Source organism: Amblyraja radiata, chromosome 19 (genome assembly GCF_010909765.2).
Source record: "Amblyraja radiata isolate CabotCenter1 chromosome 19, sAmbRad1.1.pri, whole genome shotgun sequence".
Taxonomy (NCBI): Eukaryota; Metazoa; Chordata; class Chondrichthyes; order Rajiformes; family Rajidae; genus Amblyraja; species Amblyraja radiata.
In genome coordinates this window covers 12074954-12101533 of record NC_045974.1, presented here as the reverse complement: position 1 = coordinate 12101533, position 26580 = coordinate 12074954, and the positions used below count along the sequence as shown (strand labels likewise).

General features: G+C 44.2%; 1 protein-coding gene across 3 annotated transcripts in view; it reads left to right on the top strand.

Annotated features, from left to right (window-relative positions):
- Positions 1-26580, top strand: part of cntn1 (contactin 1) — a 455514-nt gene that overhangs the window by 376010 nt on the left and 52924 nt on the right. For all 3 annotated transcript variants that reach the window (XM_033037676.1, XM_033037677.1, XM_033037678.1), the window contains one exon: positions 15867-15970. In XM_033037676.1, the coding sequence (XP_032893567.1) occupies positions 15867-15970 (104 nt within the window). The remainder of the gene's footprint in view (positions 1-15866; positions 15971-26580) is intronic.

Sequence of the window (26580 nt, the reverse complement as noted above, 5' to 3'; positions counted from 1 at the left end):
ATCCCCTTAGCCACAAGGGCCACATCTAACTCCCTCTTAAATATAGCCAATGAACTGGCCTCGACTACCCTCTGTGGCAGAGAGTTCCAGAGATTCACCACTCTCTGTGTGAAAAAAGTTCTTCTCATCTCATCTCATCATGGTGGGACTTCATCAATTCGAAGTCTATCTTCCTGACTTGCAAGGATCAAATTTACCATACACCGGGACAGATGGCTAGTAAAGAGACTAGTAAAGAGACACGAGGATTACGGATGTGCAAAGTGATTGTGTAAGAAGATGGCATCATACGGGGAATTTGAAAGACAGAATGAAAAAACACATTGCTCCTTATATGGAGCGAGATGTGATGCAGAGAGATGTGAAAGTCTTTCTGTGTAGAACACGGAAGACTAGCATGAGGAAGAGTAAGCAGTTAGGAATCCTAATGCAATGCTGGCTTTCATTGCAACAGTTATAGAGATTGAAAGTAGGGTAATGTTGATGCATATGTACAAGGCACTGGAGTGGAGTGCAGTAGAATAGTAAGATTAAACGAGAATTTACCAGTTTGAAGTTTGATCTGTATTTTATGAGGAGTTACGATGAGGGATTACGTGAAGAACCCCGCCAGGACGCATGCGTGTCATTCTTCAAAGCAACGGTGTGAAATCACAGATAACGGAGGGCACGTAATCCCTCATCGTAACTCCTCATAAAATACAGATCAAACTTCAAACTGGTAAGTTCTCGTTTAATCTTACTATTTTACTTCGGAGTCACGTGAGTGACTACGTGAAAATTTTAAAGCTCTGTGATTTCATGCCGTGGAAACGGGTCCATGCATCACGTCTGCCTTGACTGTAGGAGGAATTGTGTTAACATAATTTGGACATGAATTCGACATTGAAATCATAAAATTTGTTAACACAAATTTATAACCCCTTTTTATGGGTTTAAATTACTTTACAGAACTTAAAATTGTTTCTGCAAACGTTCCAGGTTTCATTACTGGTTTATTATAAAATAATTGGAATGTTTTCCCGTAGACCATCCTGCTGCCTTGAGGATTTGGTCCATTGGTACATCCAACTGTATCGCTGCCGATGTGGCTGCAGCCTGGTGGAAAGAGATTTTAAAATATTAGTATCCACCCCAGCCTGTGTTAGCACCTGTTTCAGCCATCTTGAGATGGTCTGGACCGTCACTCTTGGTGTGGTTGCTAGTGGCTGACCAAAATGTGCCTTTTCATTGCCTCTTAGGATTTTCGTTTTCTCCATGAATAACGACAGATGTCTTACTATACAGCTGGTGATGGTATTGGTGGCTCCCCACCCAAGTGCACTGGCATCAGTTTGTAGTACCATGGAAGGGTTACTGACAATGATTGGATTGGAACAAAGCCAGATGTTATCTATCCACCATTTTAGTTCTATTTTAGCTTGATTGGTAGTTTCATAGGTCTGTCAAAGTGACCTGCATAATTTAGAGTGCTTGTATTTTGCTCTCTGTACGTTTTGGTAATGTAGAGGTCCAAATTGTGTGGCTGGAAAGGCAGCCATCATTATGCCAATTACTTTGCTACCAATCTGATGGATGGTTTGCTGATGTCAGTGAGGTTATTGCAAGCCTCTATTAAATCTCTAGCCTTTCCCTTAGGCAGAGTCACCGACATGTGAACTGAGTCAATGGTGAAACCCCAGATAGTCCATAGTAGTGGAAGGCGTTAGTTTAGATTTGACTGGATGGAAAATGAATCCCAGTGTTCCAATAACTTTTTTGTGGCTGTTACAATTTGTTTGGCCAATTCCAAAGTTTTGCCCACAATGAGTATGTCATCTAAATATGCCATGACCATGTGAGTACGTTTCCGTAGAAACGCTAGGGCTGTTTTCAAAATTTTTGTAAACAGCCTGGGGCTGATGATAACCCATTTGGCAGTGCTTTATACTGTCAGAGTTGTCCCATCCAGTTGAATTTTAAGTAACATCTGTGGTCACCTCGTATAGGCACTGAATAGTAAGCATCTTTTAAATCGATGCTGGCCATTGAAGTAACCTTTGGAAATTAATTGTTAAGGAGTAACAAAGGTATCTATTTTGTCAGATCTATGATGATGCGATAACCATCATCTTTTTTGTTTTTGATAAATATATTGGACATGAATTCTAATGGTTCGTGTTGAGTTTTCTCAATTACACCTTTTATGTAAAGCCGCTTCAGTTCAGCTTGCGCTTTTGATATTCCTTTATCAGAAGGCACGAACATTCGGTTCAGTATATGTTGAACTGGAGGGCTGTACTTGTGTATAAACTCTATTGTATATCCCAGGATACTGCTTAAGATGTAAGTATCGGTTGTTATCATGCTCCATGCATTCAGAAAAAGTGTAATCTCCACCCAACCTCCGTGATCCCTGTATATTGTAGGAAACCAGACCCACCTACCTCCATAGTTACCAGTGGTAGGTTTACTTTTTGTAGGTTCTTTGCTGCTGTTGTCGCGCTGGGGTCTGGATTTTCGGTTTGGTTGGCGTTGGAGGTCCCCGCATCTTCCAAGAAGGCCGGCCTGGGCCATGGCCTAAAAAGACTCATGTTTTGGGTACCGGACCTTCGAGCTTTCACCAGTTCTGCTGGTGGGTGCGTGGGGGTGCTGTCTTTGGCCGTAGTGGGTTCCAGTAAGTTCTCTTGTTCTTGCACCCCCTGCACACTTGTCTTTCCTTCTGCGGACCCCTCTTCCAGGTCAGCCCAGAACTGACCCGCAGTGCTCTCCTCTGATGAGGTAGAAGCACTGTGCAGCCCTTCAAGAGGTACTGCTGTGGGTTTATCATAGGGCCCACAGTGACCCGACTCCATCTCCCGGAGTCTGTCACGTTGGAGCAAAGCTCCATACACCGCTCCAACCGGCTCCAGCGCTCTCGGGCGCTGGCCGCCTGCGGTTGTTCAAAGTCGGACTCCTCTGAGTCCACGATCTTGTTTGTTTTGTGTCTAGCCTTACCGCCCGGCCGCGTGGATCTGGCCGGTGCGGAGGCGACATCGGGCACAGCTGATCCCACTATCGGTGATCCGAGTGCCGCTGGCTGCTGCTGGCTGCCCGCTGCTCCGCGGTCCTCCCTCTCCAGCTTTGTTCTTACTGCCCTTCCGTGGAGTGGATCTGGCCGGTGCGGAGGCGACATCGGGCACAGCTGATCCCATCTAGCCCACCAGCTTTGTCGCAGCCCGTTGGTTTCTCCACCTGAAATCAGCAAGGTAAAACACAAAAGGACCTCAGCTCTTACCTGCAGGTCCAGGTTGAAATTGTCGCTACGGGTGAACGTCGTTCCACCCTGTCTGCTGCTGTTATTGACTTGTCCAAAAGTCAACGGCCCCATTTAAATAGTCTCCCGCCCGGCCGTGGTGTTCTGGCCGGCGCGGGACCAAAAGTCGGCACAGCTGATCCCTTACGGGGCTTGTGCCTTCAGCTGCTGCTGGCTCCCGCAACTTCGCGGTCCTCCCCAGCCAGCTTCCTAGCAGCACTTGTGGACACTATTTTGTCCAGCTTCCCCCCCTGTGAAAAACCCAGCGCGTGGAACATTAATTTTTGCTTCCCTCTCCCGCCCGGCCGGGCCTGGTGCGGGAGCGAGTAGGGAGTGAAAGTCGGGCACAGCTGTTCCCATTACGGGAGATTAGCGTGCCTTTGGCTGCTGCTGCCGGCTGCCCGCAACTCCGCGGTTTTCCCCCGCCAGCTTTCCCGCAGCCTTCATGGATCCGGTCCATGTCTCCACCTAAAAGGTAAGTGGAAGGAACGCAGAGTCTTCTTACCTGCTGTTCCCGACTTTCAAATTCTGGAACGCAGAGTCTCCTTACCTGCTGTTCCCGGCTTTCAAATTTTGCCGCTAGGGGAACGTTGTTCCCCCTTGCTGTGACTTGTTGCAATGCGTGTAGCAATATGACACGCATGCGTCCTGGCGGGGTTCTTCACGTAGTCACTCACGTGACTCCGAAGTAAAATGAGAAATTAAATGCTTTACGGCATTAGAGGCAGAGGCATTACAGGGCTTTCCACTGTTGAGTGTTCCCGTGAATGATACTTGCTGTCGCTATAATAGCAGCAATTCTGGGAAAATCTGAAAGATTGAGTCAGTGACCAGTGGCAGTCATATTCAATGTGGTAACATGGACAATAACAGAAAGCTGTTTCTCCTCCGTATTTATTTCCTTAAATGGGATGTGAGGGAAGGAACTGTAGATGCTGGTTTAAACCGAGGATAGACACAAAATGCTGCAGTAACTCAGCGGGACAAGCAGCATCTCTGGAGAAAAGGAATGGGTGACATTTCGTGTCGAGATCCTTTTTCAGTCTGAAGAGGGTCTTTAGCCGAAAAATCACCCATTCTTCCTCTCCAGAGATGCTGCCTGTCCCGCTGAGTTACTCTAGCATTTTGTGTCTATCCTTCAATGGGATGTTAGTTTCTGCAAGGAAATTGAGTGGGAATTGTTTCTCCAGTTTTTCTTCCTCACTAATAAGTCCTGATTGACCACATCACATTGCATTTGTTGGACTTAGGACCTGTAGACATGGAAGCTGTGAGTTTCCTGGGTTTGCATTGCAGAAGTAGTCTGGGTGATTTTGGCTGTGTCTCTCCTCTCCAGAGTCAGCCAATCGATCCCTAAATCTCCACGTACTTGGCACGCTTGCATCAACTCTGCGCCAGATCATTCAATTTTGCCTATTAGCTTTTTTTAAAAAATGACTTTCACATTGTTGAGCAAGATGTTTTTACTCAGAGAATGTGGCCTTCATTAAAAGCCTTAGGTTGAAGTTCACTTTTTTCCTGGACATTTTGTCAGCTCGAGACAATTAAGAATGACACCTGGCAAAGTGCCTCTGTGCATTAATATGATTGATGCACTTTAGTCACTTTTGGAGCATGTCTTTCCTCAGTTCTAATACTAAATCATTTATTTCCCTGGAGTTCAAACAAGTTCCAACACAAACTGTAGAAACTTAGTTGAGGTAAAGTTTAGAAAACTTCATACCTCATTTTAATGTATTTATTGGGAGTGACAAATCATCTTCATGCCTTATCACACTGCATTTATGACTGAGATGTGAATAATAGTCATGAGACTGGCCTTTCTCTCTTGGGACTGAGGGAAGAGCCTTATATCAGGATTTAAGCAGTAGTCAGAGGTGATGGTTCTACAGTCTGTATATGTGCATATGTGTTTGGGTGCTTCTGTGTGTACATGTGTGTATGTGCTTGTGGTTGTTCACGTGTCTATGTGCATATGTCTGTATTTGTTTGCAGTCATGTGTGTACACGTGTGTCTGCATATGTTTGCGTGTAATGTGTGCAATTGTTCATGTCTAGTCGATATGTGTGTTTCTTTGTGTATATGCATGTACATTTTTATTCATTTGTCTTTGAGTCACTGTAAAAGAGCCATGAGTAAAACCTCAGATGTGGATGTGGGCTTCAGATGGTGCCTTATGGAAGGAGAGACCCAGAGCTGAGGATCTGATGGTGGGAGTGAATAATGATGGAATGCACAAAGAGAGCAGAAGGAAGGAACAATGCACAGGAGCTTGTCCTGCCACACGTTCAACCATGTCCTTCACCTCCTCTTGTGTTCTGCCAACACTAATCCTTTCAACTGAGCATGGAAGTTCAGTTCTCTCCCACTTTCACACCCTCCCACACTTTCTGAGGTCCTTTGGCCAAACAAGGCATTACGTACAATCCTGCAAAATATTCTTGTCTTCCAAAACTGAAAAAACAATTTAGTTCAGTTTAGTTTAGTTTGTTGTCACATGTACTGACGTACAATGAAAGGCTTTTTGTCATGTGCTAACCAGTCAATGGAAAGATGGCACATGATTACTATCTAACTGTTCACAGAGCACTGATACATGATAAAGGGAATAACGTTTAGTGCAAGATAAAGTCCAGTAAAGTCTGATAAAAGATATGCCGAGGGTCTCAAATGATGTGGAGACTAGCTCAGGACTGCTCTCTAGTTGTTGATAGGATGGTTCAGTTGCCTGATAACAGGTGGGAAGAAACTGTCCCTGAATCTGGAGGTGTGCACTTTCACACTTCTGTACCTTTTTGCCTGATGGGAGAGGGGGGAAGAGGGAATGACCAGGGTGAGACTCGTCCTTGATTATGCAGGTGGCCTTGCCCAGGCAGCGTGGTGTAGATGATAAGCCTTTAATAAGGTGCCACATGTAAGGCTGCTCAGGAAGATCAGAGCCCATGATATCAAAGGGCAGACACTAACATGGATAGCAGGTTGGCTGGATGGCAGAAAGCAAAGAGTTGCAATGGAGGGGGCCTATTCTGGTTGGCTGCCAGTTCCACAGGGCTTGGTGCTGAGGCCGCTGCTCTTTATGTTGTATATTAATGATTTGGATGAGGGGATTGAAGGCTTAGTGGCCAAGTTTGTGAATGATACGAAAATAGGTGGAGGGGCAGGTAGTGTCAAGAAAGCAGGGATCTGCAGAAGGACAAGGACAGGTTGGGAGAGTGGGCAGAGAAGTGGCAGATAGAATATAGTGTAGCAAAGTGCAGAGTCATGCATTTTTGAGGTAGGAATATAGGCGTAAACTATTTTTTAAATGGGGAGAGAATCCAGAAATCAGAGGCAGAAAGAGAGTGCTTGTACAGGATTCCGCAAAGTTAATCTGCAAGTCGAATCGGTAATAAAGAAGGCAAATGGAATGCTAGCATTTATTTTAAGAGGGCTAGAATACAAAAACAGAGATGTAATGCTGAGGCTCAATAAGGCGCTGGTCAGGCTGCATTTGGAGTATTGTGAGCAATTGTGGGCACCATGCTGGCTCTGAAGAGGCGGTTGATAAGAATGATCCCAGGAATGAATGGGTTAACATATGATGAACATTTGATATGATTGAATGGTGTAGACGATGGGCCGAATGGTTTATTTCTGCTCCTATCACTTATGACCTTATGATCAGCAAGCGTAAAAGATAAGCATCGAGTTTGCAGATGAACGAGCATGTGCACAAATAGACTGTTTCCAGCAATGGTGGTTAATTCCCATTGTTGTACTTAGCTGCTCCCCTTCATTTCCGAAATGGAAATTTTCATTTGAAACTAGATTTAATATTTTTCTTGGTATAATTTAATCTTTCAAAACCATTTGAAAGGACCCATGAATACTAACGAATGATTTCTAAAAGGATAATTTAGACTTGTTATTTCACTTCTTCATTTTAGTAAGGAATTTGATGAAGTCCTTCATGATCGGCTGATGCAGATGATTAAGATGCATGGTATCTGTGGTGACTTTGTTGTTTGGATTCAGACTGGATTACCCATTGAAGGCAGGGGATAATAGTGGAAGGGTGTTATTCTGGCTGGAGATCTGTGACCAATGCTGTTCTGTAGGGATCTGTGCTAGGACTTTATTTTTGTTCATGATAGATATAAACGACTTGGAAACAAATGTAGATGAGTTGGTACGTCCATTTGGAAATTACATCAAGATAGTTGAAGTTGCGCACAGTAAGGAAGGCTGTTACCCTGCTGCAATGTTTCTACACTGGCAATCAAATCATATCCATTTACATCTATTTGTGCTGTTATTTTGTCCACTATATCATACATTTCAGATCCAGCCATCTATAGCTTTCAGATATTTAACATTGTTAAATATCTTACCATTTATTTGCTATGGCCCTGTTGTTGCATTACTATTTTTCTGAACACAACCCTATTCGACAACGTACTCTTTGCCTGTATGCTCTAAACCTTTCTGACACAGTTTGGTTATCCTAACCCCAAACACTTTTCTGCACTGCTTCCTTCTACTTTCTCTTTACCATTTGACATTTCTCTCCCCCTGGAATAAGATCTGTAATATTCTCAAAGTTCTGAAGAATAATACAGAGAAGCAAAGAAAGTTTACATTAATATTCATCTTTCTTGGCCTCAGCGCACCGCACGGTGCTTTACAGTCAATGAAAATCTTGTGATTGTAGTCAGTGTTTTCACGTAGGGAGTGAAGCTGCCAATCTATCTACAGGAAGCTTCCACAAACAGCCGAAAGATAAAGTTTAGCTATCCTGTTTAAGAGGTGTTGATTGAGCATTCAATCTTTTCCTGGGCTCTGGAGAATAACTCCCTGCTCTGCTTAAAAATAGTGGTCATGGAGCATAGAAGCATAGAAAAATAGGTGCAGGAGTAGGCCATTCGGCCCTTCGAGCCAGCACTGCCATTCAATATGATCATGGCTGATCATCTAAAATGATCAACTGGTCGAGTTCAGTTTCATCCACTTGGACAGACAGGATCTCCTTTGCCTGAAAGATAATACAAATGATGGTGCGGTGCTCCCTCAGTAACATACTGGATCACGACAGACAGATGGGGGCGGCAGTGGTAGAGTTGCAGCCTCACAGCGCCGAAGACTTGGGTTCGATCCTGACCACGGACGCTGTCCTTGCGGAATTTGTACCTTCTCCCCATGACCGTGTGGGTTTTCTCCGTGCACTCCGTCTTCCTCAACACTCCAAACGCGTACAGGTTTGGAGGTTAATTGACCGGTAAAATTGTAAATTGACCCTAGTGTGTAGGATAGTGTTAGTGTACAGGGTGATCACTGGTCAGCGCGGACTCGGTGGGCCGAAGGGCCTGTTTCCGTGCTGGGTCTCAAAAGTCTAAATCTGAAACTTTTGCCAAGTTCTCTCCTGGCAACAACTGCAGCAAGTGTGTTAGTTGCTGAGCCACTGCTCCCAACTCACATTCACTTCACTTCCTTCCAATTCCCTGGTAGCTTGGAATTTCCAGACTTTGCTTCTGTGCAAAATGTGCACAACGTGCTTGGTTTCATGCAGTTTAAACTGGCGCCCACAGTCGCAGTGAGAGACCTAGTAATGGAGAGGCACCCAAACATGTGATTCAAAATAGTCCTGAACAGCTTTCCTTTTATTTCTGAAATCTATTTGTTTTGCTCAATGGTTTTATTTGAAGCACTAAGCTCCAAGGCAAAGTTCCAAAATGTACATAGTACTTTACATTGTTCTCTGCCCCAATCCACTAGGTGCTGACAGATTTCATGGGGCCAGTTCCATAAATACTGGCAGCTCCTGTATACCTTGTTGTAGTGGTCATTTTTCCTCTGTGAATTAAGACAGAAATTATTAGCGAATTGTTTAATCATTGAGAACACTATAGCTAAAGCAATAGCTCACTTATCTAAGACACACATAAAAAGAAATAACGAGCAGGAATATGTCCTTTTCCTATTCCCATCCAAAATGTACATTTCCTGCAGTAACCTGATGGGAAGAGTGATTGTATCGTGACAGAATTTTATATTGAGTTTGAGAGCGATGGTGTTGTAAAATATAGAATTTGCTCAGATGACAATGTTAATTAATGATTACAACAGATAAGGGCTGTTAGATTGGGTTGGAAGTGAGTGGGGACTTGATTGAAAAGCAACACCCTGAGGGGTTTGCACAGGACGGATTGGGAAAGAACATTTCCAGTTGTGTGGGAATCTAAGTCAGTAGTCACTCATTAAAAGTAAGGCACCATCCATTTAAGACGGAGAGGAGGTGTTGCCGAGTGTTAGGTACTCTCTTCGAAAGGTGGACAAAGCTGATATTTTTAAAGTAGATGGGTTCATGATAGGCAAGGGTGTGAAAGATCACCTGAGGTGGATGAGAATGAGGAATTGAGGATACAATAAGATAAACATTAAATGGCAGAGCAGATTTGGGGGAAAGCATGGTCAAATCCAGCCGTTAGTCATGTATTATGATGTACATACACGACACAATATTATGTTGACTTAGCTATTGTGCGCATGCCTCGTCAGATGCAATGGTTTAATTGTCATGTCATGGAATGAGTTAGAAACTGTGAGCTGGATACGAAGGAACCATGTAACCAGAGGATGGTTATGGTGAAACATTGAGCAGTACAATGACTCAGTGCCCTGACTGATGAGGGCAAACACACCATATGTCTTCTTTATCACTTTATCTGCTTGCTGGCCACTTTCAGAGAGCTTTGGTCATGGAGCCCAAGGTCCCTCTGTCCAGTAGTGCTGCTATGGGTCTTGTCATTAACTGTGTATTTTCTCCTAACATTTGACCTGGCAAAATGCAACGCCTCACAGTAGCTCAGACCAAACTCCATCAGCTATTTCTCTGCCCATATCTGTAACCAATCCATATCCTGGTGTATCCTTTAACAACCTTCCTCAGTGTCTGCATTTCCACCATTTTTTGTTGTTGTCTGCAAACTTACTCACCAACCCATCCACATTTATGTCCAAGTTGATTATATATATCACAAACAACAAAGATCCCAGCAACGATTCTTCAGAACTCCACTTGTCACAGAACTCCACTTCCAGCAAGAAAAACAACTTACCACCACAAACCTCTATTTTCTGAGTAAGTCAGTTCTGAATCCAAATGATCAAGTCACATTGTATCCCATGCATCTTAATTTTCTACATCAGCCTACCATAAGGGACTTTATCAAATGTCTAACTAAATTCCACGAAGATAATTTCAAATGCCTGACCCGTATCGATCACAGGCATTGCCTCCTCGAAGAATTCAATAAAGTGTTTTGGTTTTCCCCCACATCCCAAAGACGTACATGTTGCTAGATTTATTTGCCATTTCAAATGGCCCTGAATGTGCTGGTAAGTGGTAGAATCTGGAGGAGTTGATGGGAATGCATCTGCCCACTCACCCAACCTGACAGTACACATAATCGCAAGATTTGGCACCATTTCCAGTCCCAGTTGTTATAGGTGTAGAGTTCTAAACTAACCATGAGGGCCTGTTGGCCTGCTGTGTTGCAAGGTCGACCTGGCCAAGCATAGAGGTTGGTGTCCTCCACTGCTCTGTAGCTGCTGCAGGCCGAGTCCAGTCCACGGGCCAGGCCTCTTGATGCGGCGTCCAGCCGAGCCCCAGGCTGCTACAGTAGCTCCTGCGGCCCACTCCACCATTGAGGCACTGCATTAACTCCTGCAGCCGGCTTGCTTACCTGCTTGAAAAAAACGGTTCATTCAACAATTACAATGCAGGCTTTTGGTGTTCAGAGGTATTCGGGCAGCTGATCAGCGTTTAATAGTAAGATTAAACGAGAACTTACCAGTTTGAAGTTTGATCTGTATTTTATGAGGAGTTACGATGAGGGATTACGTGAAGAACCCCGCCAGGACGCATGCGTGTCATTCTTCAAAGCAGCGGTGTGAAATCACAGATAACTGTAATGACTAAACATAGTAAGATTAGAGAAGAGATACCAGTTAAGTATATGATCAGGGTGGGAGCGGAGGGCACGTAATCCCTCATCGTAACTCCTCATAAAATACAGATCAAACTTCAAACTGGTAAGTTCTCGTTTAATCTTACTATTTTACGTCGGAGTCACGTGAGTGACTACGTGAAGATTTTAAAGCTCTGTGATTTCATGCCGTGGAAACGAGTCCATGCATCACGTCTGCCTTGACTGGGAGGAATTGTGTTAACATAATTTGGACATGAATTCGACATTGAAATCATAAAATTTGTTAACACAAATTTATAACCCCTTTTTATGGGTTTAAATTAATTTACAGAACTTAAAATTGTTTCTGCAAACGTTCCAGGTTTCATTACTGGTTTATTATAAAATAATTGGAATGTTTTCCCCTCCAGACCATCCTGCTGCCTTGAGGATTTGGTCCATTGGTACATCCAACTGTATTGCTGCCGATGTAGCTGCAGCCCTGGTGGAAAGAGATTTTAAAATATTAGTATCCACCCCAGCCTGTGTTAGCACCTGTTTCAGCCATCTTGAGATGGTCTGGACCGTCACTCTTGGTGTGGATGCTAGTGGCTGACCAAAATGTGCCTTTTCATTGCCTCTTAGGATATTCGTTTTCTCCATGTATAACGACAGATGTCTTACTATACACAGCCAGTCATCTGTTGGGTATGACCTAATTGTATATTGAGGCCTGCTGATCCCTTTCTGTTCTGCTTACTAACGCATAAATATGAAACGTAATATTTTCTATTGAGGAAGTCATGTTGTCCAGTCTAGTTTTTGCAGTGACTGTATCTTCTGTGCCGTGACCAATACCATTAGCATGACTGTTTTAATGTCAGTCTGTGTAGGGACAGAACTGTTGCTGGAGACCAATTCCTGAGCAACTTCAGGATTATTCTTTGATAACTGGTGGTTAAGTCTGGATGCGAATAAATCGATATCTGCTGTTCCATATTTGCTGTGATATCAGCAAATACTATTTTATTCAACATCCATTTGGTGTTTTCATTAAATTTGCGTGACCTGGTGTCTGCCACTGAATTTAGTCTTCCTGGTAGGTAAGTGGCTGATATCCAAATATCTCTCTGGATACACCATTGCCAAATTGTATAGCCAGATTGTCACATGATGTCGATTTGTTTCCACCCTGTGGTCAATGTATGCTACCACGGTGGTATTGGTATTGGTGGCTCCCCACCCAAGTGCATTGGCATCAGTTTGTAGTACCATGGAAGGGTTACTGACAATGATTGGATTGGAACAAAGCCAGATGTTATCTATCCACCATTTTAGTTCCATTTTAGCTTGATTGGTAGTTTCACAGATCTGTCAAAGTGACCTGCATAATTTAGAGTGCTTGTATTTTGCTCTCTGTAAGTTTTGGTAATGTAGAGGTCCAAATTGTGTGGCTGGAAAGGCAGCCATCATTATGCCAATTACTTTTGCTACCAATCTGATGGATGGTTTGCTGATGTCATTGAGGTTATTGCAAGCCTCTATTAAATCTCTAGCCTTTCCCTTAGGCAGAGTCACCGACATGTGAACTGAGTCAATGGTGAAACCCCAGATAGTCCATAGTAGTGGAAGGCGTTAGTTTAGATTTAACTGGATGAAAAATGAATCCCAGTTTTCCAAATAACATTTTTGTGGCTGTCACAGTTTGTTTGGCCAATTCAAAAGTTTTGCCCACAATGAGTATGTCATCTAAATATGCCATGACCATGTGTGTACGTTTCCGTAGAAACGCTAGGGCTGGTTTCAAAATTTTTGTGAAACAGCCTGGGGCTGATGATAACCCATTTGGCAGTGCTTTATACTGTCAGAGTTGTCCCATCCAGTTGAATTTTAAGTAACATCTGTGGTCACCTCGTATAGGCACTGAATAGTAAGCATCTTTTAAATCGATGCTGGCCATAGAAGTAACCTTTGGAAATTAATTGTTAAGCAGTAACAAAGGTATCTATTTTGTCAGATCTATGATGATGCGATAACCATCATCTTTTTTGTTTTTGATAAATATATTGGACACGAATCCTAATGGTTCGTGTTGAGTTTTCTCAATTACACCTTTTATGTAAAGCCGCTTCAGTTCAGCTTGCGCTTTTGATTTTCCTTTATCAGAAGGCACGAACATTCGGTTCAGTATATGTTGAACTGGAGGGCTGTACTTGTGTATAAACTCTATTGTATATCCCAGGATACTGCTTTAGATGTAAGTATCGGTTGTTATCATGCTCCATGCATTCAGAAAAGAGTGTAATCTCCACCCAATCTCTGTGCTCCCTGTATATTGTAGGGAACCAGACCCACCTACCTCCATAGTTACCAGTGGCAGGTTTACTTTTTGTAGGTTCTTCGCTGCTGTTGTCGCGCTGGGTCTAGATTTTCGGTTTGGTTGGCGTTGGAGGTCCCCGCATCTTCCAAGAAGGCCGGCCTGGGCCTTGGCCTAAAAAGACTCATGTTTTGGGTACCGGACCTTCGAGCTTTCACCAGTTCTGCTGGTGGGTGCGTGGGGGTGCTGTCTTTGGCCATAGTGGGTTCCAGTAGGTTCTCTTGTTCCTGCCCCCGCTGCACACTTGTCTTTCCTTCTGCGGACCCCTCTTCCAGGTCAGCCCAGAACTGACCCGCAGTGCTCCCCTCTGATGAGGTAGAAGCACTGTGCAGCCCTTCAAGAGGTACTGCCGTGGGTTTATCATAGGGCCCACAATGACCCGACTCCATCTCCCGGAGTCTGTCACATTGGAGCAAAGCTCCATACACCTCTCCATCCGGCTCCAGCGCTCTCGGGTGCTGGCCGCCCGCGGTTGTTCAAAGTCGGACTCCTCTGAGTCCACGACCTTGTTTGTTTTGTGTCTAGCCTTTCCGCCCGGCCGCGTGGATCTGGCCGGAGCGGAGGCGACATCGGGCACAGCTGATCCCACTATCGGTGATCCGAGTGCCGCTGGCTGCTGCTGGCTGCCCGCTGATCCGCGGTCCTCCTTCTCCAGCTTTGTCCTTACTGCCCTTCCGTGGAGTGGATATGGCCGGTGTGGAGGCGACATCGGGCACAGCTGATCCCATCTAGCCCACCAGCTTTGTCGCAGCCCGTTGGTTTCTCCACCTGCAATCAGCATGGTAAAAACACAAAAAGACCGCAGCTCTTACCTGCAGGTCCAGGTTAAAATTGTCGCTACGGGTGAACGTCGTTCCACCCCGTCTGCTGCCGTTATTGACTTGTCCAAAAGTCAACGGCCCCATTTAAATAGTCTCCCGCCCGGCCGTGGTGTTCTGGCCGGCGCGGGACCAAAAGTCGGCACAGCTGATCCCTTACGGGGCTTGTGCCTTCAGCTGCTGCTGGCTCCCGCAACTTCGCGGTCCTCCCCAGCCAGCTTCCTAGCAGCACTTGTGGACACTATTTTGTCCAGCTTCCCCCCCTGTGAAACCAGTGCGGGGAACATTAGTTTTGCTTCCCTCTCACGCCCGGCCCGGTGCGGGAGGGAGTCGGGAGTGAAAGTCGGGCACAGCTGTTCCCATTACGGGAGATTAGCGTGCCTTTGGCTGCTGTTGCCGGCTGCCCGCAACTTCGCGGTCCTCCCCCGCCAGCTTCACTAGCAGCACTTGTGGACACTACTTTGTCCAGCTTCCCCTCCAGTGAAAAAACCAGCGCGGGGAACATTAGTTTTGCTTCCCTCTCCCGCCCGGCCCGGTGCGGGAGCGAGTCGGGAGCGAAAGTCGGGCACAGCTGTTCCCATTACGGGAGATTAGCGTGCCTTTGGCTGCTGCTGCCGGCTGCCCGCAACTCCGCGGTTCTCCCCCGCCAGCTCTCCCGCAGCCTTCATGGATTCGGTCCATGTCTCCACCTAAAAGGTAAGTGGAAGGAACGCAGAGTCTTCTTACCTGCTGTTCCCGACTTTCAAATTCTGGAACGCAGAGTCTCCTTACCTGCTGTTCCTGGCTTTCAAATTTTGCCGCTAGGGGAACATCGTTCCCCCTTGCTGTGACTTGTTGCAATGCGTATAGCGATATGACACGCATGCGTCCTGGCGGGGTTCTTCACGTAGTCACTCACGTGACTCCGAAGTAAAATCCCATTGCTCAGGGCTCTGTGTGGTACATCAGCAAATTTTAATCCCCAGGACTTTCCGCACTGTGCAAGGGCCCTCATGGTTAGGTTAAGAACTCTACACCTAGCATAGATTTTATTTTACCTCTCTTTGTTCGGTGTACAAGAAAATGCTGTGTTGTGCCTGCTGCTGTTTGTAGATTCTCACTGCCACTTCACAGGCTCTTAATGAAACCCTTTAACTTTGTAATCACATGTATTCTGCACTCCACACAAATACATGCAGGTTCTGAAAAGCATTATACAAGCACTGAGTACATTCCCAAATAGTAAGATTTTTGCAGTAGCATCAGATTTCAATTAGCCACTTCAAACATCAACTTTTTTGATTAAACAATTTGAAATTCTAATAGACAATTGGAAATTCTCAATGTTATGCCGAGCAGGTTATGCCTTTTGTTGTTACCGTTATTGAAGTCTTTGTCAGTTCAAAAGAAATGTATCAGTGCATCTGGTTTTATTGCAATGAAGTCATTTGATATTTTATTCTATAACCAGAGCCCAACGAAGCCCCTGCAGAACTGAGTGCCTGGAGTGTCTCATCCTCAGAAATCGAAATGTCCTGGGCACCTGTGACCCAGCGATCCATCGAAGGCTATGAAGTAAGTTTAGATCATCTATCATGTTAAAGTATTAGTGAATTACCGCAATGCTGAAATTTACATTTTGGGGTAAAAGTGATAAAAGTTTTCAAAGAAACAGGACTATTTCACTGGGGCACAGGATATGCTGATCTTATTTTACCAAAGTGTTCCATCTTACTCTGTAGGATAAAACATATATGAACTTTAATATACGCCCCATAAGAACATTGTTCCCCTCCTCCCCCCCCCCCCCCACCCTTGCTTTTCCAACTTTCTCCCCACTGTTACAATCTATTTGTAGAAGGGTCACGATCCGGAACATCGCTAATCCTTACCGCCTCACAGGTGCAGCACCTCACAGGTGCAGACCTGCTGCAGCACTTTGTGTTTAGACCAGTTATAAGAAAGCAACTTGGCATAACTTTCTCCAAGACCACTAGTGATAGGCATTGCAAGCTGGCCATGCCTATATCCCAATAAATAGATAACAAATATAGAGTCATACAGCATGGAAACAGGTCCTTCAGCCCAACTTGCCCATACCGACCTCCATGTCCCATCTACACTAGTCCCACCTGCCTGTGTTTGACCCATATCCCAGTAAACCTGTCCTATCCATGTACTTGTCTAAATGTTTCTTAAACGTTGCGATAGTCCCTGCCTCAACTACCTCCTCCAGAAGCTTATTCCACACACACACCACCCTTTGTGTGTAAAAGTTACCCCTCAGGTTACTATTAAATCTTTCCCCACCTCACCGTAAACCTATGTCCTCTGGTTCTCGATTCCCCTACTCTGGGCAAGAAGCTCTGTGAGTCTACTAAACAGTGGCGGACTGGCCAGGGCGTCAGCTTTCCTGATGGCAAGTGGGCCCCTGATGAAGTGGGCCCCCTATATCAAGTGGGCCCCTGATGAAGTGGGCCCCCTTTGTCTCCTGGCAACCAATATTTTTAGACTCAGTCCGCCACTGCTACTAAATACTGAATACGGCAGATTTAAGCCATGCTTTCATCCAATATACTGGCACGAATGATTCAATTGTTCTCATTTCTTTCATATTGCAAAATTTAATCAAAGCAGCATGAACTAATGGAATACATCATCAGCTGGATGGCTCAGAAGCAACTTGGTTTCCTTCTGATGATTAAGTATGCACTTGAAGTCAGGAGATATCAGCAGTGCAGCTCTTCATTGGCCAAGCTCCTATTTCCTGATCTAAATCCTACGGGAAATACTAAAGCCTTTTCATACCCAATGCCTCCATTCCTCTCTTGGCTTTGTAACTAAATCAGCAAGTTAGCTTTTGAAAACATCAGTGCTTTTGATTCTTTACTTCACTCCAGTGAAACTTGGGATAGCTTACTTCGCTGACCACTGAGTAAAATATTCCTACTGATGCTTTGTCTAGTGTGTTTCATGTTGTTGAAGATCGTTTAACACTACCTATTAGTTTTAGTTTAGTGATACAGCGCGGCAACAGCCCCTTTGGCCTACCGAGTCTGCATTGAGCAGCGTTCCCCGCACATTAACACAATCCTACACACACTAGAGTCAATTTTACATTTATACTAAGACAATTAACCTACAAACCTGTATGTCTTTGGAATGTGGGAGGAAACCGAAGTTCTCGGAGAAAACCCACGCAGGTCACGTACAAACTCCATACAGACAGCAACCGTAGTCCGGGACTCTGGTGCTGTAAAGCAGCAACTCTACTGCTGCACCACCATGCCGCCCTAAGTACAAAGCACAGTTTTTGCAATGTCCTGGCCAACATCCCATGAAAATTGAATCAAATGGTCATTCTTTTTCTTAGACCTTGTTTTTTACCAAACTACCACCAGGATCACACACAAAATACAGATCATTATATTTCAGGATAATTTATAAATGCTTGTGTGTATGAGGCACTTTGAAAATCTCTGGAACATAATAGATTGATATATATACCCATTTTTGTCTTCATCCTTGTGTTTACAAGACAAAGCTTTGTGTTGGATCTATCCCAACTGGACAGTTTTATTGTTACTTGTGTTTCATATTCTTTACTTGTGGAAAGGAACCGCAGAATGTTATTTTTGTTATTCGTATTGTATTTGGCTTCATTGCATGCCTCCGGCATTGACTAACTATACTAAAGAAAACAATATTTGGAGATTGTTGATAATCAGCCAATTTCCATTCTCAACTGAATAAGTGCAGATAATGACGCTTGCAGTGCAGTAACTTGTTTTGTTGCTGCAATCAGCTCACATAGGCTTATCTGCTTTGGGTAAATCTCTGTGCATCCACTGTTCTTTTAGTATTGTAATCTTGCTCTTGAAATCAGCCAAGTTTTATCAAGGGGTCCATCTTATAAGTTGCACATTCCACTGGTGCATACGGTAGATTTTCTGGCTGGGGAGAAGGAAATGTTTATCATCACACAAGGTTTATATTAAGTGTCTGTTATAGTAAGAACTTGTCCTTTTTAATCCTTTCATTTTCTTTATTCACTATTCCCATTCTACCTTGAAGCTATCTTTGACAAGTGCGAGTCTTTAGTATCACCGTCTTGTCATTTACTCTCGGACGTTAAGGCTAGAAAAATGATGTCGCAATTTCTAACTATTTCAGCAAGTCGCAAAGCACTTTTGATAAATCAGCAATAAATAACTACAGGCTTTCTTTGCAGATGCCACATCAGTTTATACGATTAGTTCAGGAATGCACCAGCACAAGAATTTGCCGTTCCTTCCATATTCTTTGGTGAGCATCACTGTTTCGGAGGTTAGGTAGATACAAGTGACCAGTTTTCCCTACAAAGTTCACTGAACCATTTCTGTGCATTTCCTAAGCTAAGGCTGTTTAACATCGACAGTCTCATGTGTTCCTGTCATTAGCTGCCAAGGCAGATTCCATTTATATGTGTTCAAGAAGGAACTGCAGATGCTGGAAGATCGAAGGTACACAAAAATGCTGGAGAAACTCAGCGGGTGCAGCAGCATCTATGGAGCGAAGGAAATAGGCGACGTTTCGGGCCGAAACCCTTCTTCAGACTGGTTCCATTTATATGTTGCGGGTCTGGTTGTTGGTATCAATGCACAGACACAGCTTGAATTCTACTTGATGAGGACATAATTGGGACCTATCTAATTGTTATGATTCCATTTTCAAACAGTGGGCTATCCTTTTGCCACTGTATATTGATTCATGGCTACATTTACATTCCACCCACCCTGTCCCCAGATTGCAGTGTTCATCAACCATGTTTATTCAAAAATGTGAACAACCTCAAACTGTGTCATATAATTATCAGGAATGGAGGAGCTGAATTAGCATGCCCGGTATTTGTGATATTCAAGAAAGCACTGCAAACACTACTTACAAACGCTTAGGCTGGACACTAGCAAGATATTCATGTGATAGGAACTCTCTTTTCCACTTATAATTTCCTGTCTTAACAGCGCAACATTAATTATTATGGTTTATTTTATTAACAAAAGTCTCTAAAGTCTCCCCACTTGCATCCATTCGACATTCTTTCAAGATGCTAGTCAAGCTTCTTGCATTCTCAGTCTTGGCATCACATAAGCAATTGATTAATAGTAACAATTCATTTGTAACCATGGCAATCACCTTCTCTATAGTTTGATTTACTTGATTTTGTGCAGTTTGAGGTGTAGCTGGAGGGATGGAGGTGGAGGGTTCAGGAGAGAGGGCTTGGTGCATGCCGAAGGAGTTTCAAGTCTATTAAATGTGGACATGATGGAACAACTCAAGATGGATCCCCAGTGTTGAAGTACATTCCCATGTGAGGCAAAAATTGGCAAGTTGTGTTGCATCTTCATATGACCTCTAGACTTGCACGAGTTACTGAAAACAAACACAAAAAACAAACGAGTCTGAAGAAGGGTTTCGGCCCAAAACGTCGCCTATTTCCTTCGCTCCATAGATGCTGCTGCACCCACTGAGTTTCCCCAGCAATTTTGTGTACCTTCGATATTCCAGCATCTGCAGTTCCCTTTTGAACACAAAAAACAAACTGATGTTTTCCCGTCCAGTTTAGTTTAGAGATACAGCGCCACCGAGTCCACGCCAACCTCAAACACTTGCACTACCCTACACACTGGGAGCAATTTACAATTTTTATCGAAGATAATTAATCTGCAAACCTACACGTCCTTGGAATGTGGGAAGAAAACAAAGCATCTGGAGATAACCCACATGGTCCCAAGGAGAAGCTACAAGCTCTGTACATGCAGCGCACATAGTCAGGATTGAACTCGGGTCACTGGCGTTGTCAGGCAGCAACTCTACCGCTGTTCTATCATGCCGCCCTAATTAGTGTGGAGGTCATGGTATATGGGATAACGGATTTCGGACTGAGATGAAGAGAAATGTCTTCACTCAGAGAATAGTGAATCTATGAAATTACCACCCAGCAAAGCCGCAAAGACCAAGTCACTCAATAAGTTAAAATGGAAATTTCTGGACATGAAATATATCAGTTGTGGGGAGAGAGTGGGGAATCTGGCATTACAACATTCTTGCTAACTCTAAGAAATCTATGGAGAAAGTGGGAAACCCAGAAGACACCCACATGGTCCCAGGGAGAACATGCCAACTCCACACAGACGGCAGCCAAGGTCAGGATCCAACCTGGGTCACTAGTGCTGTGACTTGCACAATGTTATGCACTGTTGTGTGACTATTATTATTACCATTACTGAGACTAACTATTATTTAAATTCCTCAGTAGCTATTATTCAATTTCAAGTTATTCATAAGTTCTAGGAGCATAAGTAGACCATTCAGCCCATCAAGTCTACTCCGCCATTCAGTCATGGCTGATCTATCATTCCCTCTCAACCCCGTTCTCCTGCCTTCTTCCCATAACCCCTGACACCCATACTAATCTGGAATCTATCTATCTCTGACTTTAAAACATCCATTGACGGCCTCCACAGCCGTCTGTGGTAATTAATTCCACCGATTCACCACCCTCTGACTGAATAAATTTATTCTTATCCCCTTTCTAAAGGAACGTCTGGTTATTCTGAGGCTATGGCCTCTGGTCCTAGACTCTCCCACTAGTGGAAACATCCTCTCCACATTCACTCATTCCAGACCTTTCACTATTTGGTAAGTTTAAATGAGGTCCCCCTCATCCTTCTCAACTGTTCATGCTCATGTTCCAAGCTCCACGTACGTAATTGGCCACATAGGTCAAAATTTCCCAGATCTATTGGCTTTGAAAATCCACACACTACCCATGCCCAGAGAACAATCTTTGGAAAATTCAACTACAGCTAATCAGGCAAATATTGATGTAATGGAGAAGCTTTGTACATTTATCACAGCTGTCAACACTTTGGTGACAGTAATCTGTGGAAGTGTTGATAGAAATTTTATTGCCGTAATTAAAGTTTGACCAAAGAGACACATCGACTGCAAAGTGAAAAATACAACAATCTGATGCAGTTTGCGGTTCGTGCAGTTGATGTGGTGCCCAAAGCTGAAATGGATTGATGTTCCAAACGGATTTAGATGTTTGCATGAGATAGCCCCTGGTTTTGGACTCCCCCAACATCGGGAACATGTTTCCTGCATCTAGTGTGTCCAATCCCTTAATAATTTTATATGTTTCCTCCAAAGATGTACAGGTTTGTAGGTTAATTAGCTTCTGTAAATTGTCCCTAGTGTGTAGGATTGAGCTCATGTACGGAGTGATTGCTGGTCGGTGTGGACTCAGTCAGCCAAATGACCTGTCTCCACTTTGTATCTCTAATGTCTAAAGTAAAGTCTAAACTCCTTCTTCTTGGGCCCAGCCCAAAGCCCCTTCACTAAGCAAACACCTTCCTATTAATTGAAATGTGACCTTATTCATGAAGTAACTGAGAGGCAACTTGTCCCAAGTGAGTGATAAATCCATTCACTTTCAATGCATGCATAGGAAGCACTAATCCACAACTCTCAAACTGACAGGCATGTAGTACTGTGACACATCATTTGTCTCAGGCTGACAGCGGGTTTTGCTGTTCATCAAGAAGCAAACTGAAATGACTGCAAAGGGAAGCAGAAGATTTATTTTAGAACCAGACCATTTGGCAACACAAAAGGTATAGATTTTACCTCATATTTAGCCTGGGCAGCATACTACCCAGAGGTATGAACATTGATTTATCTAACTTCAAGTAACCCTTGTATTCCCTCTCTGTCCCTCCCCCACCCTGGTTGGCCTGCTAGTTTCACTTTTGGTATCCCTTCATTATCACCACGTCCACAGCCAACAATAGACCATTGTGGCCATCGTTGGCAGCTCTGATTTGTTCTGTACCTTTTCATACCTCTAGTTTCCCTCACCCCTGACTCTCAGTCTGAAGAAGGGTCTCAATCCAAAACGTCACCTATTCCTTTTCTCCAGAGATGCTGCTTAACCCGCTGAGTTACTCCTGGGTTTTGTGTCTATCGTAGATTTGACCTCCTGTCTCTCCCCATTCATTGCCCCTTAAAATGTTTTCAATTTCCGAGACTGGTGAAGGTTAATTGGATGTCGGACTTCTGTTGTTCTAAGGAGGTGCAGGGTGTGCTACGGCACTGGACTTTAACTGGAGTGCACTGTAAACTGCTTCAAGCCTGGTGGTAGACATTGCTGAGGAGCTGGGTGCAGATCCAGCCCACACCATGGCTGCTTCTCCACGCACTTGACTAAGATAGGAAACCATGAGGTGCCAAGGCACGCCAAGTGGCAGCCAGCAGTACCCACTTGTGTCTCCACCTGCTGAAGCTCAGATGGCCGCGACGCATCCTCTCTGCCACTGTTTGAATCTGCATCATTTGAGAGCAGAGTTCAAGAACAAGATCCCCATAAGTGCTGCCCAGTCACCACTTAGAGCCCAGTCCACTTCTTGGAACCCTCTGTCAGGTGAAGGGCAGTCAGCTCTCTGGCCCTCTCCCGCCACGGAAGGTCAATGCAGTTGAGTAAACAGTAGATGATGAGCTTGGGCAGTAGACCTGCCCAGCCCAGAAAGCTCTATATTGTACTTGGATGATGAAGGTAGTGTGTTGGAAAAAGAAGCACGTTAAATATCCACCCAAACCACCCCTCTCCTGGCATTTTCCCTTGCAACCGCAGGAATGTTACACTTGTCGCTTTACCTCCCCCCCTTGACTCCATTCAAGGACCCAAGTAGTCTTTCCAGGTGCGGCAGAGGTTCATCTACACCTCCTCCAACCTCATCTATTGCATCCACTGCTCTCGATGTCAACTGATCTACATCGATGAGACCAAACTTAGGCTTGGCGATCGCTTCGCCCAACACCTCCGCTCGGTTCGCAATAACCAACCTCCCATAATCTCCCAGTGGCTCAGCACTTCAACTCCCCCTCCCATTCTGAATCCGAACTTTCTGTCCTGGGCCTCCTCCATGGCCAGAGTGAGGCCCACCATAAATTGGAGGAGCAGCGCCTCATATTTCGCTTGGGCAGTTTACACCCCAACGGTGTAAACATTGACCTCCAATTTCAGGTAGTCCCTGCTTTCTCCTCCCCTTCCCAGCTCTCCCGCAGCCCACTGTCTCCTCCTCTTCCTTCTTCCTCCCCCCCCCCCACTCTCACATCAGTCTGAAGAAGGGTCTCGACCCGAAACGTCGCCTATTTCCTTCGCTCCATAGATGCTGCCTCACCCGCTGAGTTTCTCCAGCATTTTTGTCTACTCACTTTAAATAAAAGATACTTCCAGTAAAAATCCATTTAAACCCTTGAATGTTTTTATTTTTGTGCTATAAAAAGGAGTTTGTATCAAGTCTAATTGGCTTTGACGATTATCTTTCTAATACCAGGGTTTCAACCTCAGGCTTCTAAATGGGGAAGTATATTAATGATCCAATTCCAGGAGATGTTGAGAAAGAATTTTAATGGCAGGAAACAAACTATTGGTACTATATGACCCTTAAAGTGCGGTTTAAATTATAGTTTTCCCAATTCTGTACTCTAGTATTTTTTTCGGGGAAATAAAGCCTGTTTGCAAGAAGTCATGGCTGCAGGGTGAAATTGTGCAAGGCCTTTGCCCACATTGAACACTAGTTAGGGCTGTAACTTTCTAGTATTTAATATTTTCATTACATACAGTAAATGTATTTATTATGTCATTCTACTGTGATTCCTTCGTGCCTTGTAAATCCCCAAAACAGCATGGCAATCAAACAAAGTTTGTATCACCATTTCTCTAATGCTTGCACAAAGTATTCCATGGTCTACCGAGAGTTATTATGAAATAACATTAAAAGGAAATAATACTGTGATACTGTTTATCCTTCATATCAATGGGCACGGTTTTCCAACCACCCCACACTATAATCCTCTTTCGAAGTTCTTCCTCTGGGATTAAGTTTCAGATTATAACCGCTGACTACTTTAATCATATTGGGAATGTATAGTTCCCTTGTAACGAAGTAGTTTGAAAAATCCAGTGTCAAAAATTTGTCTTTATACCTGAGAATGGAAAGTACAGGTGGACTGTTTTGGAGTGAGAAGAGGTTCAGGTTTGAGTTTCCTTTTCCCCTGAGATGTTGCCTGACCCGCTCAGTGACTCCAGCTTATCTTCAGGTTTGATGGTGCCTTTATATCTAAATCTATCATGGTCTCAGGACAAAATAAGGACAGACCTCCCATGCTTCTTAGTTCATATAATGATTCAGATTTTATCGCTCCAACCAGACAATGACCTTGAATAATCTGAAACAATGTTCATTATAAAGCCTGATGAAACCAGTGGAATATTTCAATATTTAGACGATAGACAATAGACAATAGGTGCAAGAGTAGGCCATTCGGCCCTTCGAGCCTGCACCGCCATTCAATGTGATCACAGCTGATCATCCCCAATCAGTACCCCGTTCATGCCCTCTCCCCATATCCCCTTACTCCGCTATCTTGCCTCCGCTATGCCCTATCAAGCTCTCTCTTGAAAGTATCCAGAGAACGGGCCTCCACCGCCTTCTGAGGCAGAGAATTCCACAGACTCCCAATATTTTATCAAGTTTTACATCACAAAATTAGTAATATATGTAGCATGATCGTTATTATGTAAACTTTTTACAGAAGTGTGTAATTATGCCTGATATGACATCTTTATTATGAACCTTCACACTGTATTTTTGAAGAAAACAGGCAGATTTTTATGATCTGGTCAGAAAGGCGCTGCTAAATTGATAGCAATTTTGATATCTCGTTTTAATTAATCTTTGTATTTCCAAATTCCCTTTTTAATCTTCCCCCAAAAACAATAAAAATTAAGAAAACAGAAATTATTTGCCAAGAATAATTCTATGGTGCTTATCTGTATATACAGTACGCAGCATACAATTTCTCATGCAAAATCTGACACCCTGTGTTTTTCCTTCATATCACTATTCAACGCCATATCTTCAGGATATACGGTCTAATCAGTCTTGTTTCCTCAAGAGAGTGGAACTGGTGGTGCAGCAGCTGATATTAGTGCCTCACTGCTCGGGAGATCCGGGTTCATCTTGACCTCTGGTGCTGTCTGCAGAGTTGGTGCATTCTCCTTGTGACCATGTGGCTTTCCTGTGTGTGCTCTTGTTTCCTCCACATCCCAAAGATGTGTGGGTTGATAGATTAATAGGTTCCTGTCAATTCCTTCAGGCAATGCATTTCAAACCCCAAAGACTTCCTTTTGACACATGGGACTACATTAGGACACAGATCTTCACCACTTTGCCTCTTTCTGATTAAAAAATGTAAATATTAGAAATATATATAGTATACCCGGTCGTGTTCTAAAAACCTGTGCGGACCAACTGGCGGGAGTTTTTACGGACATTTTCAACCTCTCACTTCTGAGGTCTGAGGTCCCGACCTGCTTTAAAAGGGCATCAATTATACTGGTGCCCAAGAAGAGTAAGGTGACGTGCCTCAATGACTATCGACCAGTGGCACTAACGCCGGTGGTGATGAAGTGCTTTGAGAGGTTGATTATGGAGCAAATCAACTCCTACCTCGACAAAAACCTGGACCCACTGCAGTTCGCGTACCGCCACAACAGATCAACGGTGGATGCGATCTCGCTGGCCCTCCACTCCGCACTGGACCACTTGGACAACAAAAACTCATATGTCAGGCTGTTATTCATTGATTACAGCTCGGCATTTAACACAATCATCCCCTCCAAACTGGTTACCAAACTCGCAGAACTGGGTCTCTGCGCATCCCTCTGCAACCGGATCCTCGACTTCCTCGTCCACAGACCACAGTCTGTTCGTATTGGTGGAAATGTGTCAGCCTCGATAACAATCAGCACGGGAGCACCTCAAGGCTGCGTGCTCAGCCCCCTGCTGTACTCACTCTATACCCATGACTGCGTAGCGAACCACAGTGCGAACTCCATCATCAAGTTCGCTGATGACACCACCATCGTGGGGCGTATCACTGATGGGGATGAGTCAGAATATAGAAGAGAGATCGAGCAACTGTCCATATGGTGCCAGCGCAATAACATGGCCCTCAACACCAGCAAAACCAAGGAACTGATTGTGGACTTTGGAAAGAGTAGGAGGGGGACCCACAGCCCCATTTATATCAATGGGTCGATGGTTGAAAGGGTCAAGAACTTCAAATTCCTGGGC